This window comes from Apus apus, chromosome 3 (genome assembly GCF_020740795.1).
Source record: "Apus apus isolate bApuApu2 chromosome 3, bApuApu2.pri.cur, whole genome shotgun sequence".
Classification (NCBI taxonomy): Eukaryota; Metazoa; Chordata; class Aves; order Apodiformes; family Apodidae; genus Apus; species Apus apus.
The window spans coordinates 103,235,706-103,249,981 of NC_067284.1; the positions used below are offsets into that span (position 1 = coordinate 103,235,706).

General features: G+C 49.5%; 1 protein-coding gene across 2 annotated transcripts in view; it reads right to left on the bottom strand.

Annotated features, from left to right (window-relative positions):
• The window catches only part of NRBP1 (nuclear receptor binding protein 1), a 36,214-nt gene extending 22,512 nt beyond the window's left edge, over positions 1-13,702 (bottom strand). For both annotated transcript variants that reach the window (XM_051614142.1, XM_051614141.1), the window contains exons 1-5: positions 13,631-13,702; positions 13,201-13,420; positions 1,041-1,163; positions 549-650; positions 375-464 (exon numbers count right to left, since the gene is read on the bottom strand). In XM_051614142.1, the coding sequence (XP_051470102.1) occupies positions 375-464; positions 549-650; positions 1,041-1,163; positions 13,201-13,404 (519 nt within the window). In that variant the 5' untranslated portion in view covers positions 13,405-13,420; positions 13,631-13,702. The remainder of the gene's footprint in view (positions 1-374; positions 465-548; positions 651-1,040; positions 1,164-13,200; positions 13,421-13,630) is intronic.
• Positions 13,703-14,276: the final 574 nt, after the last annotated feature.

The window sequence follows — 14,276 nt, forward strand, 5'->3', positions numbered from 1 at the left end:
GGAAGTAAGAACTTAGAGGATCAGGGCTCTCATGCCGAGTCTAGTTGCTACATATTCTATGGGTCAAGAGGCACAGCTCCCCTCCTAATGCCTCTCATGCACAGACCCCTTCCCTCTTCCCTGTCTGCACACATGGAAACGGACGTGCCTGTCACACCATACACGTGAACTTGCAGAACTGCTGGAAACAAAGCAAACAGCACAGAACAGCTGTCCAAGAGAACCTGCAGCTGAACTAGTTCACAGTGACAAAAGGAAATTGCATCCACATGGTATCAAGCAGGTTGCCTTCTCATCAGGACCCTCTGCCGAAGGAGCTTAACAGAGGCTGGTGGCACTAAGTGAATACAGGTATCCATGAGAGAAAGAGTTACCTTTTCATTCATCGTTTTGTGGTTTTTCTTTGTCTTCTTCAGGAACTGTTTCAAGCTCCCTGAAGACATATATTCTGTGATGAATATCACCTGTAGGGGCAGTATGAGAGGTTACACTCTTTCACCTGCAGGCCATAGAGTGAGAAAACCCAACAGACTGCTCACTTTACTTACCCTGGCCTTATTCTCCTTCACATCAGCCCAGTACTTGTGAAATTTCACAATGTTCAGATGTTCCAGCTGAATTAAGTTGTCAAACACCGCTTTAACTTTTTCCTTAACATCAGAAAGACAAAGACATGTTACAACAGAGACCACATCAGCATATATCTTACTTTCTTCTGGGGTCTTGGTCCCCTTAATCACCACTAGACTTCAAGCTCCTGTGCTAAGAATGAACAGCATCTGATTCAATCCCACACTGCACCTTAGCTGAGTGTGGTTTGATCACCAGAACTAAATCAACATAAGAGCCCATGGAAATAACACAACGGTTCTCCATAACATTTTCAGCACAGGCCAGGATAAAGCTGAATTTGCCACATTTGAGTGGCGCAGCACTCCAAAGCCAGCCAATAATCCCCATGAAAGGTCCCCCAGTATCTATAATCCCACCCTGGCGCAAGGTATGCTTCCCGCACCTTGTTGGGAAATACATCAACTTACTTCCTGAAGCTTGAAGTTCTTCCGTTCAGAAAACTGAACCTCATTCCAAACAACTTCCACGCCCTCCTCTGTATCCATGGCCAGGTAGGCACTGTCAATCCCTGGGACATTGCGCTGATTCACCTGGATGGGAGGATAGAGACAGAGCTGAGCTCTAAGTCAGCAAGACCAGATCATGACCATGCATCCTCCATTCTAGTACAATGAACTCTGCTCATTATTTTTCATTAAATGAGCATTCCAGGAGAGGATTGTGCACATTTATTTCAGGAATGGGACATACCCAAGTGCAAGGTCACATAAGCAGCAAGCCCTGGGCATATCTGAGGAAAAACTTCTTTCACACAAAGGCTGTTTCATAGTATAAAATGCCTTTTGGCAACAATACATTAGATTTTTATGTTGTATGATACCTGTGGCTCCTTTAGCCACAAAAACCCCTCTAACCATACATAAGGGATACTAAAAAGCCTCAGGAGCTCAGATACAGCTCTCTGGAGGAATTTTCTGAAAGATGCTGAGACACGAAATTCGAGAGAGGGAACTGATTCAAGCAGAGAGAAATTAAGGGAAAGCTGCGAGTTGGGAATAGATTAGGAAAGAATTAACAAGGCTGAATGTCAAACTTAAGAAAAGTTTAAACAAGCCCCCGGCCAAGAGCAAGGCTGGTAGTGTCACTACTGCAGGGACCAGACAAAAGCCTGGACACCATCCACCCCTCTACACCCTCTTCCTTCAGCCCACCTGCTGCCTATTCACACACCTCCCAGCTTTGCTGGGCTAGTTAAGTCCTGAAATACTGACAGCAACAGAAAATCTGCCCTGGTAATACAGCCAGTGGTTGTGGATTTATCATATCTTCTCCCATTTCTGGGCAAGTTTACCAACCATAATAACTTCCATGATTCGTGGCCAGTATTGCAGGGCACCAGCTATGACTCAAGACACCAAACCCATCTGATATCACTTATAGTACTTCTCAGTTCACAAGGAGGTTCAACAGCTTGGGTAGCAGAGTAAAAGGGGAAAAATGCAGACAGACAACTGAAGACAAAACAGCAAATCCCTCCTCTGCTCAGGCTGCCAAGTCACTGTTCCACATCCCCCTCCACACTCAGTCAAGTGGAATCCTAAGCCCTCCTGGACACATGTTCTGGTGCTTGCCCAGCTTCATTCCAAGGTTATGGCCAGCTGGTGCCTCTGGGCAGCTCTCGGTAGTCGTGGCAGTTAACATATTGGAAACACGGGCAGTTGTAGGAATACAAATTTCAATTTCTGCACAGACCTCACTGAGAAAGAGGAAATAAAGCGGCACGTTCGAAACAGTGCCCTTTGTGCCTTGCCCTGGCAGGAAGGAGGGCAGCTGGACACATCCACAGCTGGTGGCCCCAACCCTGAGGAGACAACACAAATGCTGTCCACTACCTGGGCACCACCAACATGGGGTGAAGATACCACAGGTCTCTCCTGACTTTGCCCTAATGTCCTGTCAGCTTCTGCAAGCATTGCTTTGATTTTCAGCAGCCTTTTATGACCCAGACCAAAGACAATGAGCTGCCCATGAATTATGCTGATGACATGACAACTGACTAAAATAAAATGCCCCATGTTTCAAGAGATGTACTGTTCCAAAGAGTTTCTCTTCCAGAAAGCCTGCACAGACTAGGTACCTTTTAAACTATGAAGGAAGAAGTTAAAGAGTTTAGTGTGAGTTTCTGAAGTATGAGACAGGAAGCAGTCCCACAACCACAAAAAACTTACTGTAGAAATACTGAAGCAGCACTTTGTCCACATAAACAAGAGGGAAGGAAAGTAAAGAAGAATTTCCAGTGAATTTCAGTAATTAAAGGTGAGGGAAAGAGATTTAAATGCTGTTACTGTAAGGCATAACTTAGCTCTAAGGGAAAAAAGTTTGGAAGCTAACATTCCCTTAGGCATGTTATTCCAATTTGATAACTCTCAAATATCTGGATTTCTATCCCTGAAAGAACACAAGCTTTTGGGGAGATGTTCTGTAGTTCACATAACCTGTCAATTTAAACATATATCTATATATATACAGCCTAAGTCACAAGCGACAGCAACAATTTACAATCAAGAAAAAAACAGGTATAGAAATTGGGAAAAACCCCGCAATAATTAGAGTACCAGTGCACAATGAAACTGCACATTGAAGAAAAGAGACCAGGAATGGTAGCGCTTACAGCAGACACTTACAAAAAGCCATATATATCTAGTTAAGAGTAGCATAAATATGCTAAAAAGTTACCCAGGCCTCTTGATCAGGCCAGATAAAAAGATCAAAGCTCTGCTCAACCAACTCAGCAGAAGCTTGAGAACAAATAATAAACCTACAGAAGACAATAGCTGGACCACAGAGGAACACACTTCTCCTGAACTTTGAGGAACAAAAAGTAGCAAATTTACCAACTGAAAAGGGAAACAAAAGCAGCTGTCTCAAGAGATTTGAAGCTCGTCTAGAGCAGAACAAAATCAAGGAATGCAAGACCCACTACAGGCACAGTGAAAAACAATACACCAAAACAAGGCACGAAGCGTGTTTTAATGACACTGACTGCACTGGCCTTTGCTATTATATTCATGGTAGTAAAATGCTTGAAAAGTGTTAATTCAAAAGTAAAATAGCTTGTGTATATAACAATCTCAAGGAAAGAAACATACCAGTTATTACCATGGCTACACAAATCAATCATACAGCACTCAAAAGCACAAGGAGAGGAACATATGACCAGATATCACCTACACAGCTGTTGGCTCTTCCAGACAGCTATGAGCTGAACAAGTAATGAGATAAAATACATTTGCTATAAACTTGTCTGTGTAATTAAATGAACAAATCCTGACCATTTAAATGCAGAGTTAAAGATCTTCCATGAGCTGGAGCTTGCCCTCACTCGTAATTTTGCATGCCATAGCTCAGGAGATGCTATGGATGCTATAGTCTCAAGGAACCAGTCACAACCAGACACACTTTTAAGCACGAGCAAGAGCGTTCCTGCCACCTCCCACAGATCCCTGCTCCATGCAGGCCCACAGAGCTGGACTGGAGGAGTCCAGCTCCATCTCCAGCTGAAGGAGAACAGTGGGTTGTGACTCCTCCTTCCATCAGGCAGCCTGGGGCCAGTGAGGCCTCTCCAGCAGATCTGGACCTGAGGGACAAGCTGCACTGAAAATTCATGTCAGGTAACTCTCCAGTCAGCAAGTTAGCAACTTTAACAAAAACAAACAAACAAACACAACCCACAAACCACAGGCATGGTAAGAGTCAAGCTGCTCTGAACAGAAAAAGCACTGCTCTATATTCCACAGGGAAACATGCACCATTCCCACCCATTTCACAGAAAACAGGAACGAATACCTAAGTCCCTGAGGGAGCAGGAAGAGGCAATGATTCCCCATCCCTGACTCCCAGAGGAAACAGAAACAGCACAGCAACATATGGGGAGTGGCCAGCAGGAAGGTTACGGTAACTCACCAGCACCTCTGTGTTTATGGTTCCATTACCACCCCTGCACTGTTATCAAAATACTCAAACACACAAGACCAAGGACACCACGAACAGCTCATACCCCTGAGAACAGTTGGAAATAAAATGGACTCGAAGGTTCAAGAAAAATCACTTAGTCTTAGGAGGTGCTAAAAGATGAATATTAGGAATTATGAGGAAAGGAATAGAAAATGCCATAAAAATTGGTGTACTGCTGGAAGTGCAAATCTTGAATAGGCTAACAACAGTCACTCATGGCACATAATACAAGTGGAAAGTAATTATTTCATATTTCTGATAACACAAAAATGAGAAATAAATAAGTGATCAAACGTTATTTTAAATAGAATTATGAGGAAGCAATTGATCCTGACACAACTACATAAATTCAACTGTAAAGCTGACTACCATGAGACGCGTGTCAGAAGTAAAAATGGCTGCAAGTTGAACATGAAACTAGCTCTCTGAAATGTGTGCATTTGTAACTACTAAATACAGTGGTCCAAGTACACCACCTGGTTCAAATTTCCTCAAGTCCTGATTATCGTGAGAATGTGTCACAGCAAAACATCTTAAGTCTTTTTTCCATTCTTCTGTTCACTTTCCTGTCTGGTGGTTTAGCAGTGGAAGATCTGGCTCTGCCACCTAAACATGAAAAAGCTAGAGCAAAATTCCATGTATTAATGAAATACTGATTTTCTATCCAGTAGGGAAGTGTTATAATTACACATTTTCTCTTTATTCTTGCTACTGCTATAATCACAACTTAAAAAGCTGTATTGTTCCACGTTCTGCATTGTAACAGTCATTCACTGAACTCCATCCAGGCAGAGCTGCACAAGTCTCTCAGAATTAACAGGCCAAGAGTTTCATTAAACTGTGGAAAGGTACCTGGGGAAGGGCTATTCAAAGTAGAAGCAAGAACCACATCAGTGATCAGAAGAACCATAATGGGGCAGGGAACCCAGACAATCTAATCCAGGACGGATGAAACCAGAGCTCCCAATATTGGAAATAACACAAATTTAGAATGTTATGATTATTTTGTGTAAGATATACCCTGTGTATATAAATACAAGTTAAAATTTCAGTCAGAGAGGCACACAATTAGTACTACAGCCAGCACTGAGCAAGGATATCCTGCAATAACCAGGCCTTGAAGAAGGCAATTAATCACGAGGTTTAAAGGGTGTCTCATCTAAATCACCAACTTGGCAGAGAAGACTTGAGGTCTATACGGATAATTGAACCTAAGGAATGTAGATGATAAAGAAGAACCAAAATTAAGACGACTGACGGCTAAACCAGTCTTGGGAAGTTGGAGCTGTAGAACCTGCAATACTATGTCCTTTCGGTGAACTTAGCTCATTATAATACTAAAAACACACCCACAGGTCAAAAAGCCCCCTGCCCAGGTGAATACCCTTCCCCTGAACATGTGTGATAATAGGAAAAATTATGTCACCATATTATAACTATATGTTAATCACTAACCAATCACTATAAGGAAGACAGACTCAGAAGCTTACTAACTCTACAGTTTTTTGTATAATTACATAATGAAAAACCTTGTTTGGTGTGCTTGATTTCTGGGAAGGCACCAACCACCCAGCTTTGGACAAACCTGCAATTAATAACAACGTCTCCTTCCTAAACATAGTCTCTTTGTCTGCGTTTTGGGAGCGATCTTAGAATGGTAACACAGAGGCCACCATGTGGAGTAATTACATCATAGACTAATTACATCATTGTCCATTAGGAAAACCCACCTAGGCAATTCAGCGGGAGATACTTCTTCAGCAATGCCATGCAAGCCAAGGGGAGATGCTGTGTAAAGGGACGTAAGACTTACAGAAGCATACCAGAGAAGGGCAATTTTGGGTACAATAGAATTTGGGTACAGAAAAGAGAATTTAGGTACAATATTCATGGGATGTTTGAGGGAAGGGCCAAAAGTGTGAAAGAAGGCCCAAGATGAGTTGCTAGCTATGCCCTGTGCCTGATCATCACTTGTACTATCTTTTTGTTACATTATTTTTCAATTATCTGTGCAAGTGTGCTTCCTGCTCTCCCTGTGGGTGGACAGGCAAGCACACAGATCTGTGAGCCAACTTCAAGCCAGACAGCTAGGACAGAAGGTCTTAGAGACAGAGCCTAGGAGACAGGTATGAGAGACACTCGTGAAATGGGATTTTCCTGAGCACTGATGCTTAGAAACAGGATAAGGCCATTCATGTTACTGGTGTTAACAGGGGATGCTTAGAACAACAAGGTGCTCCCATCTGTGCTCATCCATTTCTGCCTGGCCACACTCTTACAGTGTGCCTCTGCCTGCCAGCTAGCAGCCTCTGCTCTCCAGGACAAGGCAGTGTCCTCCTCCCTGGATGTATATGTGCCCCCACCACACAGGCAGCAGCAATCCCAACACTGCCCTCGCTTCCAGGGCCACTCCATGCAGGTCCAAAGGGATAGAGCTGGACCAGGGGAAGGCTTGTGCTGCCAGCAGCTACACAGACTGTTATTTATAGAACAACTCTGCAAAGGGCAGAGCAAACCCTGTCCCTGGTCACAGCAGCTGAGCATCCCCAGCACCTTCCAGGCGCACTGGACAAGCAGCAGACAGCTGCCCCACCAAGGCACACAAAGGCTGAGCAGGGACGCTGGCTGGGGTGGCCCTGAGGAGTTGCCAGCTGCCAGCCACAAGCAGCTTGTCCCACAAGGGCCTGGGGACAAAGCCCCAGGGCAAAGGCTTACCTCCCTCCACACCCTACAGCGCCCCTCAGTTGAGCACAACTCAAGGGTTCCAGGAAGCACCCAGACAAGCCAAAAAAACATGAAAAGGCTGCACATGCTCCCTCTTTTGAGTATCTTCCCAATGGTCAAGTTAAATAATGAAAACTACAGTGTGGCTTTATTTCTCTCCACCAGCTGGAAAAAGAGCAGGTCTGTTGCCAAAAGCTGGCAGCCCTCCTAGCATGAGTTTGCTTTGAAAATCTCTGCAACCTGTCCTCTCTTCAGCAGCAGAATCCAAAGCCAGAGCACCTCAAGTGCCACTTTTCCAAGGAACGAGTCCCCACTTTTCACATACAGAAGCTCAGATGTGTGATAGGATAAGAAGTACAGGTGCTTATCTTTCACTGCCTCAGCAACTTTCTTTCCAGTCACAACAGCAGCTCAGAAATCAGACCCAAGCATCACAGAGTGCAAACATCCAGTCTACCGGCATTTCACTCTAAGAATTCTGCACTTGCTTCCTCAAATAAATGAAAATCCAGAAGTGCAAAAGTCATCAACCAGTCCCAGATGAGAAATAATTCAGGAAATCAAGACTCACACTAGGAGTGAAAAGACAACAAAGAGGCAAAGTAAAGACACTGTAGACCCAGAATTTCATGACCTTCTGGGTTCAGCTCCTCACAAACCACAGCTCTGTTTTTAAGATCTGACAGTACCAGCATATGCCAAGAGTGTCTGTTGCAAGGTCTTGCATAAGGAAAAGAGAAGCAGCCTAATGTCAGCGGTGTTGCCTGTATTAATTTTCTGAACTTCCAGCAATGACATACAAGGAACAACAGGATGACTGCACTGGGATATACCCACAGGAACAGCACATGCTGCCTCCAATCCTGTTCTGCACCTGACATGACACCCAGGTCCACATGGAACTCCATCACCTTGCCTAGTCTGCACACCACAGTGAAGGACTACACCTCGCATCTAGTTTACCTGACAGTGAAGGACACCAGAGATAGAAAACCAAGAATTAATCAACACAGCAACCACTGCATGCATAGACACACTTATAGACAACAGATTTGTCTCCAGAGATCAGGCAAAAATGAACCTCTCAATCTCAGCAACCATTGAACTGGGGGCATAACATGGAAAGTGCTCAGGAGCTGAGCTTGCAAAAAAGTTAGTAATGGGTCAAGCACAGAACAACAATCAGACAACCACAGGTCATTTCCTTCTCAAGGGAAGTCCTTGATGGCTACCAAGAACTCAAACATCACCTTTCAGCCACCCCAGATATCACCCCCAAGGCTTTAGAGTCTGTGGGAAAGAAGTAGTGGGTTGGACTAGATGACCTTTAAAGGTCCCTTCCAACCCAAACCACTCTCTGCTTCTCTGAAGTACAAGCCCTACATTTGCCACCCACATGGGACAGAGTGGGTCAGCACTTGGGTAAACTTCCAATCAAGGGACTGGACACCAGCAGGACTGGAGGAATGGTACCAGATTTTCCTGCTAACCTAGAGCAGCCTGACATATCCTCAGGGAAAGGGCAAAGGTATTTAAGCAGAGACCAGTTCCCTTTCTTACATTATCTCTTTTCACCTTTAAGGGTCAGGCTTCACGTCCTTGCAAAGTCTACTGCACCTGGGAACAAAGCAGCATTTGGCAAGGGCTGCCCCCCACCTGACCATACCCCAGATGCAACAGCAGTCTGAGTGTTCCCACAGCTGCTTGGCCCTCTGCTCCCTCTTCACCACCACAGATACGCTCATACACGTCCCTAAAGGGAACCACACCCACATCAGATTTACTGAATAGCACTAAATGGGTTATTTACCTAGTGTGCAACAAAGATGTCAATAAAGTATTTATAATAAAGTCTTGGCTTATGCGCTCAATGTTTTCCTACCTGGAAGAGGCAGAGAGAGAAATCTATTCAATAGATAGCTACTAACCACGTGACAAAATATGGGGCCATCTAAGTCTATGCATGGTTAAGTCTTCTACACTAACATGAGCTAGCCAAGTCCAACACAGGTATACTGGGTAGAATTAAAAAGGTTCTGCTGCAGCAGAGCACAAGTTTTCCTACAGTTATGTTTGGGCCACTGTTCCATTTGATTTGTGTAGCTCCCAGGGACAGCAGGTGCTGAGTCCAAGCTCTTGGTTTCAGGTTTATTACCAGTCAGTTTCAGGAGTCTAAAAATGAACTGCAAGTGTGTCACCAAAATGCACCTCAATTAAGAAGTTTCTATTCCTAGGAGGCACAGCAGATAATTCTGAAGGTACTTGGACAACTCAAGAAACATAAATTATGCATACATGCTGACTGGAAGAGGAAAACAGAGTGCCACACGGGGACACGAGAAAAAGAGGGTTTTGTCAGTGAGAAAAGCCAAAAGGGATCAAGGCAAGCACAAGCTCTGAAAGTGCTGGCCTCAGTCCCTCCTCCTGTGACTCCCCTAACCTTATGCTGTGGATCCTCTCTCTATGCTTCTATGCCATGAGACAAGATTCCCCTGTTACAAGTTCACCTTCTGCTCCTTGCGGAGCCTAAAGCTCCCCTTGTTTGTAAGTTCAGAGAGCAACCAAGGGCATGGTGACAATCACAGAGGGGTTCAGCCCAGGTAAGGAAGCTATACAGTCTGCAACACTCCAGGAGACCCACATCTGCCGCGTGGGCACAGCAGCAGCACAAGAAAGCAGAATGTCATGGTCCCTGCAACAGTAAAAGAAACACACCTGAAAATGCCCACATCAGTTACACAGTGCAGGAAAGAGCAGAGTGAGCCCAACTCTTTTCTTGGTAGCCAACAAGACTCAAGTATCCCATGGGACAAGCCACATTTACCCACCAGCCTCCCCAGCATCTCACACTGGCAGCAGCTTCACCCTTCAGGTATCCAAGCGCAATTCATTGAACCTCCCACAAAGACACGAACTTCAGGGAAGGTAAGTGTTCTCCATCTAGTTAATATAGGTTCTTAGTTACAAATTCCCCAGCAGCACCTGGTTTTAAAAGACTACCCTGAACCTTCACAGCAATTACACACTTTACACTACAAGTGCAAAGTTCCCCGCCTCGAGGAAAAACTGCAATCAATGAACTGGACACAACCCGCAGCGGGGCTGCGGAGCTGCCGTGTGACCCGGGCCGCTGCAGCGGAACAAACCCAGGCGGGGAGCGGGGCAGGCGGGCCGGGGCCCCGCAGGGAGCGGGAGGCAGCCCCGCTGGGCGCCCCGTCGGGGCAGCCCCGGCCCAGCTCCCGGGCACCGGCAGCCGCTGGGCGGGGCCCAGGTGGCCCGCAGCCTATGGGAGCAGGCGCTGGTGATGTCACACCGCCCGCGCCCTGCCATTGGCTGCTGCAGCTGTCCGTCACAGCTCCGCCCCGGCCGCGCCTGGCGCAGGGGCGAGGAGCCATCCCGAGGGTCGGCGCAGCCCCCGCCGCCCCACGAGCGTTTCCCACCGGGGCAGCGGCGAGGGCGGATGGCTCCGTGGTCACCGGCGGGCTCCGGGGATCACAGCACCCTGCTCTGCTGAAACCCACCGATTTACAGCCAACAGCCCGAGCAGCCTTCCCGCTCCCGGCCAGCCGGCTCCCTCGGGTCGGAGCCGCAGGGCCCCTCCGGGCACAGCCGCTGCCCAGCGCCGCCTCCGCGCTGCGAGTCGTTACAAAGAGCCCCCAGCGATTAAAAATCACTTGAAAAAGTGGGGTCACAGCAAATGTACAGCCAGTACGGCAGTCAGAGGCAGGACTACCGGACTCGGCACCCCGGGAACACCAGCCCGGGGGACACATAGAATCATAGAATCCCAGGGGTTGGAAGGGACCTCGAAAGATCATCTAATCCAACCCCCCTGCCAGAGCAGGGTCACGCAGCTTTCTCCCCGCTGCCCAGAGAAAGGGCGGGGAGGAGCACCTCGGAGCCTCCCCGCAGGGCTGCCCTGGCTGGAATAACTGGTGTCACCAAGCTGTCACACCAACAGCCCTGTGCAGGGGCACAGCTGGCACAGGAGATGCTTCACTCCAGTCTGCGGGAATTCTTGGAAAGTCAAGCTGTTATTCCAAATTCAATTGAATGCTGGAACATCTGCAGTGGGAGAGCTTACTCCAGGGAACAGATCAGGCCAAAAGCTGAAGGCAGCAAGAAGAGCATGATGTCATGGGGTGAAAGCGAACAGACGCCGCTCCGGGAGCCCGGGACTCGCCAAGCCACAAACTTACAATGCAAAATCAAGAGGATTTAACTGCACAGTCACCAGAATCCCGTGTTTTCAGACCATCAAGAGGCTCAAGGCCCACAGGCAGGCACTGAACCAGTCAGCACCTGAGGCCATGTGGGCTCCAGAACCACAGGCCCTGAGTTTGCCCAGACCAGCCAGCAATCTGTCCTGTGGCCCTCGGCAGTGGCTGCTGTCTGTGAGGTGGAACAAAGCTCATTCTTCTGACACAGAGAGGTGGCTTGTCTCCAACCAGCCGCCCTGCAGCCAGAAGCCAGTAATTTAGCCATGCCAAAGTGTTATGGAACTTCTTGTATCTGGGCCTTAAATGTCTGCAGCTGGGGAAGGTGAAATCCAAAGAAAATCCAGAGCTGACCAAATCTTACATTTCTGTAGAAGAGTACAGAAAAGCCTGGAAGGAAACTCATCTTTCCATGTCAAAAGTATCTGTATTAAATAAAATACTCTCACAAGACTACACAAACAGAACATCAGCTTTGTTCCCCAATGTGTGCCAATTCAGCATAGATCACAGGAAAAAGCCCTTCTAGTTATCGTAAGGAACCTCTCCTGGATAAAACTGAAGTTCCATTCAGATACCCTCCCCATCACAACCCAAACCATACAGCTTCACCAGAACAGGAACATTCCTACTGCACTAGCCCAGGATTCGGCTCATATTAACAAAACCAAGACAACCCTCAAGCAAGTGGAGGTAAAGAACTGCAGGGAATCCTTGACCTTACCCTGACCTCCAAATTTACATCAGAATAAATTACTCCTTCACCACCACCAGAGTTTGAACTACCCAGTGTCTGCAATAATGGATAGAGCAGCCGAAAATCTATGCCCAGCCCTGACTCGGCAGAGAAAAGCCACATCAGCACTTTGCTGCAGCACTGGAGGGAATGTCTGCTTTCTTTCAGCAGCCACCACAGCGTGCCCAGTCCAGGCAAGTTTCACTGAGCCAATGTGGAGCACAAACCAGTTTGTGGAGACAGCCCCCAATAAGATAAATAGTACTCAGCAAAGAGTGGAAAAAGGGAGAGGTTCAAAACAATAAGATCTAATCTACTTAGGTCTTCACATAACAGAATTCCCATATACATACTGAGAGGTGGATAGGAATAGGATGAGCCAAGAAACAAGTCTGTGTGAGCTGGCTGTGCTTCATCCTAACTGGAGACTGCAAAGCAAACAATAATCAAGGCATAATTCACACTAGGCTAGGTATGCAGCTGCCTCAGCAGCAGGTGCTGCTCCCTTCACACTCCCTAGCAAACACCATGCAGGGTCCAGTCATCGCTCTTCATTATTCCCAGAGCAAAAGATCCATGAAGCGAGATGCACATAGGAAGGAGTGTTGAAGACACTCCCCCTTCAACACAGCAGCAACAGCTGGCCCTGACACCAGCCGTACAGGAGCCTACAGCACGATGAGCACGCAGGAAAAAGGGCAGGCTGCACTCCAGCCTCTGCACTCCCCAGATCGAGGAAAGCCGGCCTCACAGCTGGCAAAGGGCCATCCGTCTCCCGGCCACCTCAGGAGCACGACGGGCACTCGCCACGGGGGCCCGGGCTGAGTCGGGGACAGGTGAAGGAAGAACCGCCAACGGGGCACGACAGGAGCCCGCCCAGCACAGGTCCCCCCCACACCCCGGCCTTCAGCCCCGGCAGCCGGCCCCGGCACTCACCTCCTCACGCCGCTTCTGCCAGCGGCCGCACGGCGACTCCTCGAGGATCTCGGACTCGTCCTCGCTTTCTTCCTCCTCCTCCTCCGGGGGCGCCGCGGAAGTCACCGGCGCAGACACTGAGGTCATTCCCGGGCCGGACGACGCGGACTCCGGTTTCGAGTCGGAGCCGCCACTCGGCACCTGTTTGGACTCGCCTTCCGACATGCTGCGGTCGCACAACCTGCGGGCCAGAGACGCGGGCCGTGAGGCGAGGCCAGGCGGCCCTGACACCAGGCTAGGCCGGACCAGGCCCGCCGCGCCGCGCCCGCCAGGCCTGTCCGCCGGGGCCGCGCCTCGGGCCCGGTGGCGGCGCCCGGCCGAGCCGGTCCCGGCCCGCAGCGGAGGGCGGCACAAAGGCCAAGCGGCAGCGGGGCCGGGGCGGGACACCTACCGGGCTGCCCGGCACCTCCCGCTCCCCAGGCGCCTCTGCCGCCGTCCCGAGCCGCCGCCAACCGCCGCGCTGCGTCACGCGCCCTGCGGGGCGGAGCCTCCCGCCCCCGGCCAATCAGAGCCCGCGAGCGCGCCCTCCGCCCCCGCCGATTGGCCGGTGGGCGGGGCGCCGGGACGCGGGGCACGCCAGGGGGCGCTTGTGCGCTCACCGGGTGCAGGGCCCTGAAGGGAGGAGGGGAGGGCGGGGCGCACCTGGCGCGGTAGCCAATGAGAGCCCGGGAGAGGGCGGGCGGCTCCGCTGATTGGCCGGGGGGCGGGGAGGAGTTGATATAAGGGCAGCCCCGTGCCTGGGCTCCGCACTCTATGGGCCGGGATCCTCTCAGGATGTGTCTGTGCCGTGAGGGCACCGCCCCGCAGGCAGCGGTTCTCTAGAGCGCCCTGTCCCCCTCCCCGCCATGTCATGGGTCTACTCGAAGCGCGGCTGCCTGAGGCGGCCACCGCCTCCGTCTTCCCGGGGCGGCAGAGCAAGCTGCCTCCCGGAGGGAGGCTGGCTGGGCCAGCTCGGGGAACGCCGCGGCGTGGGGCGGGGGGAGGTGCAACGGGCGGTGGGGCCCGCGCACAGCTTGGCCGACCGGAGCGGGGAGCGG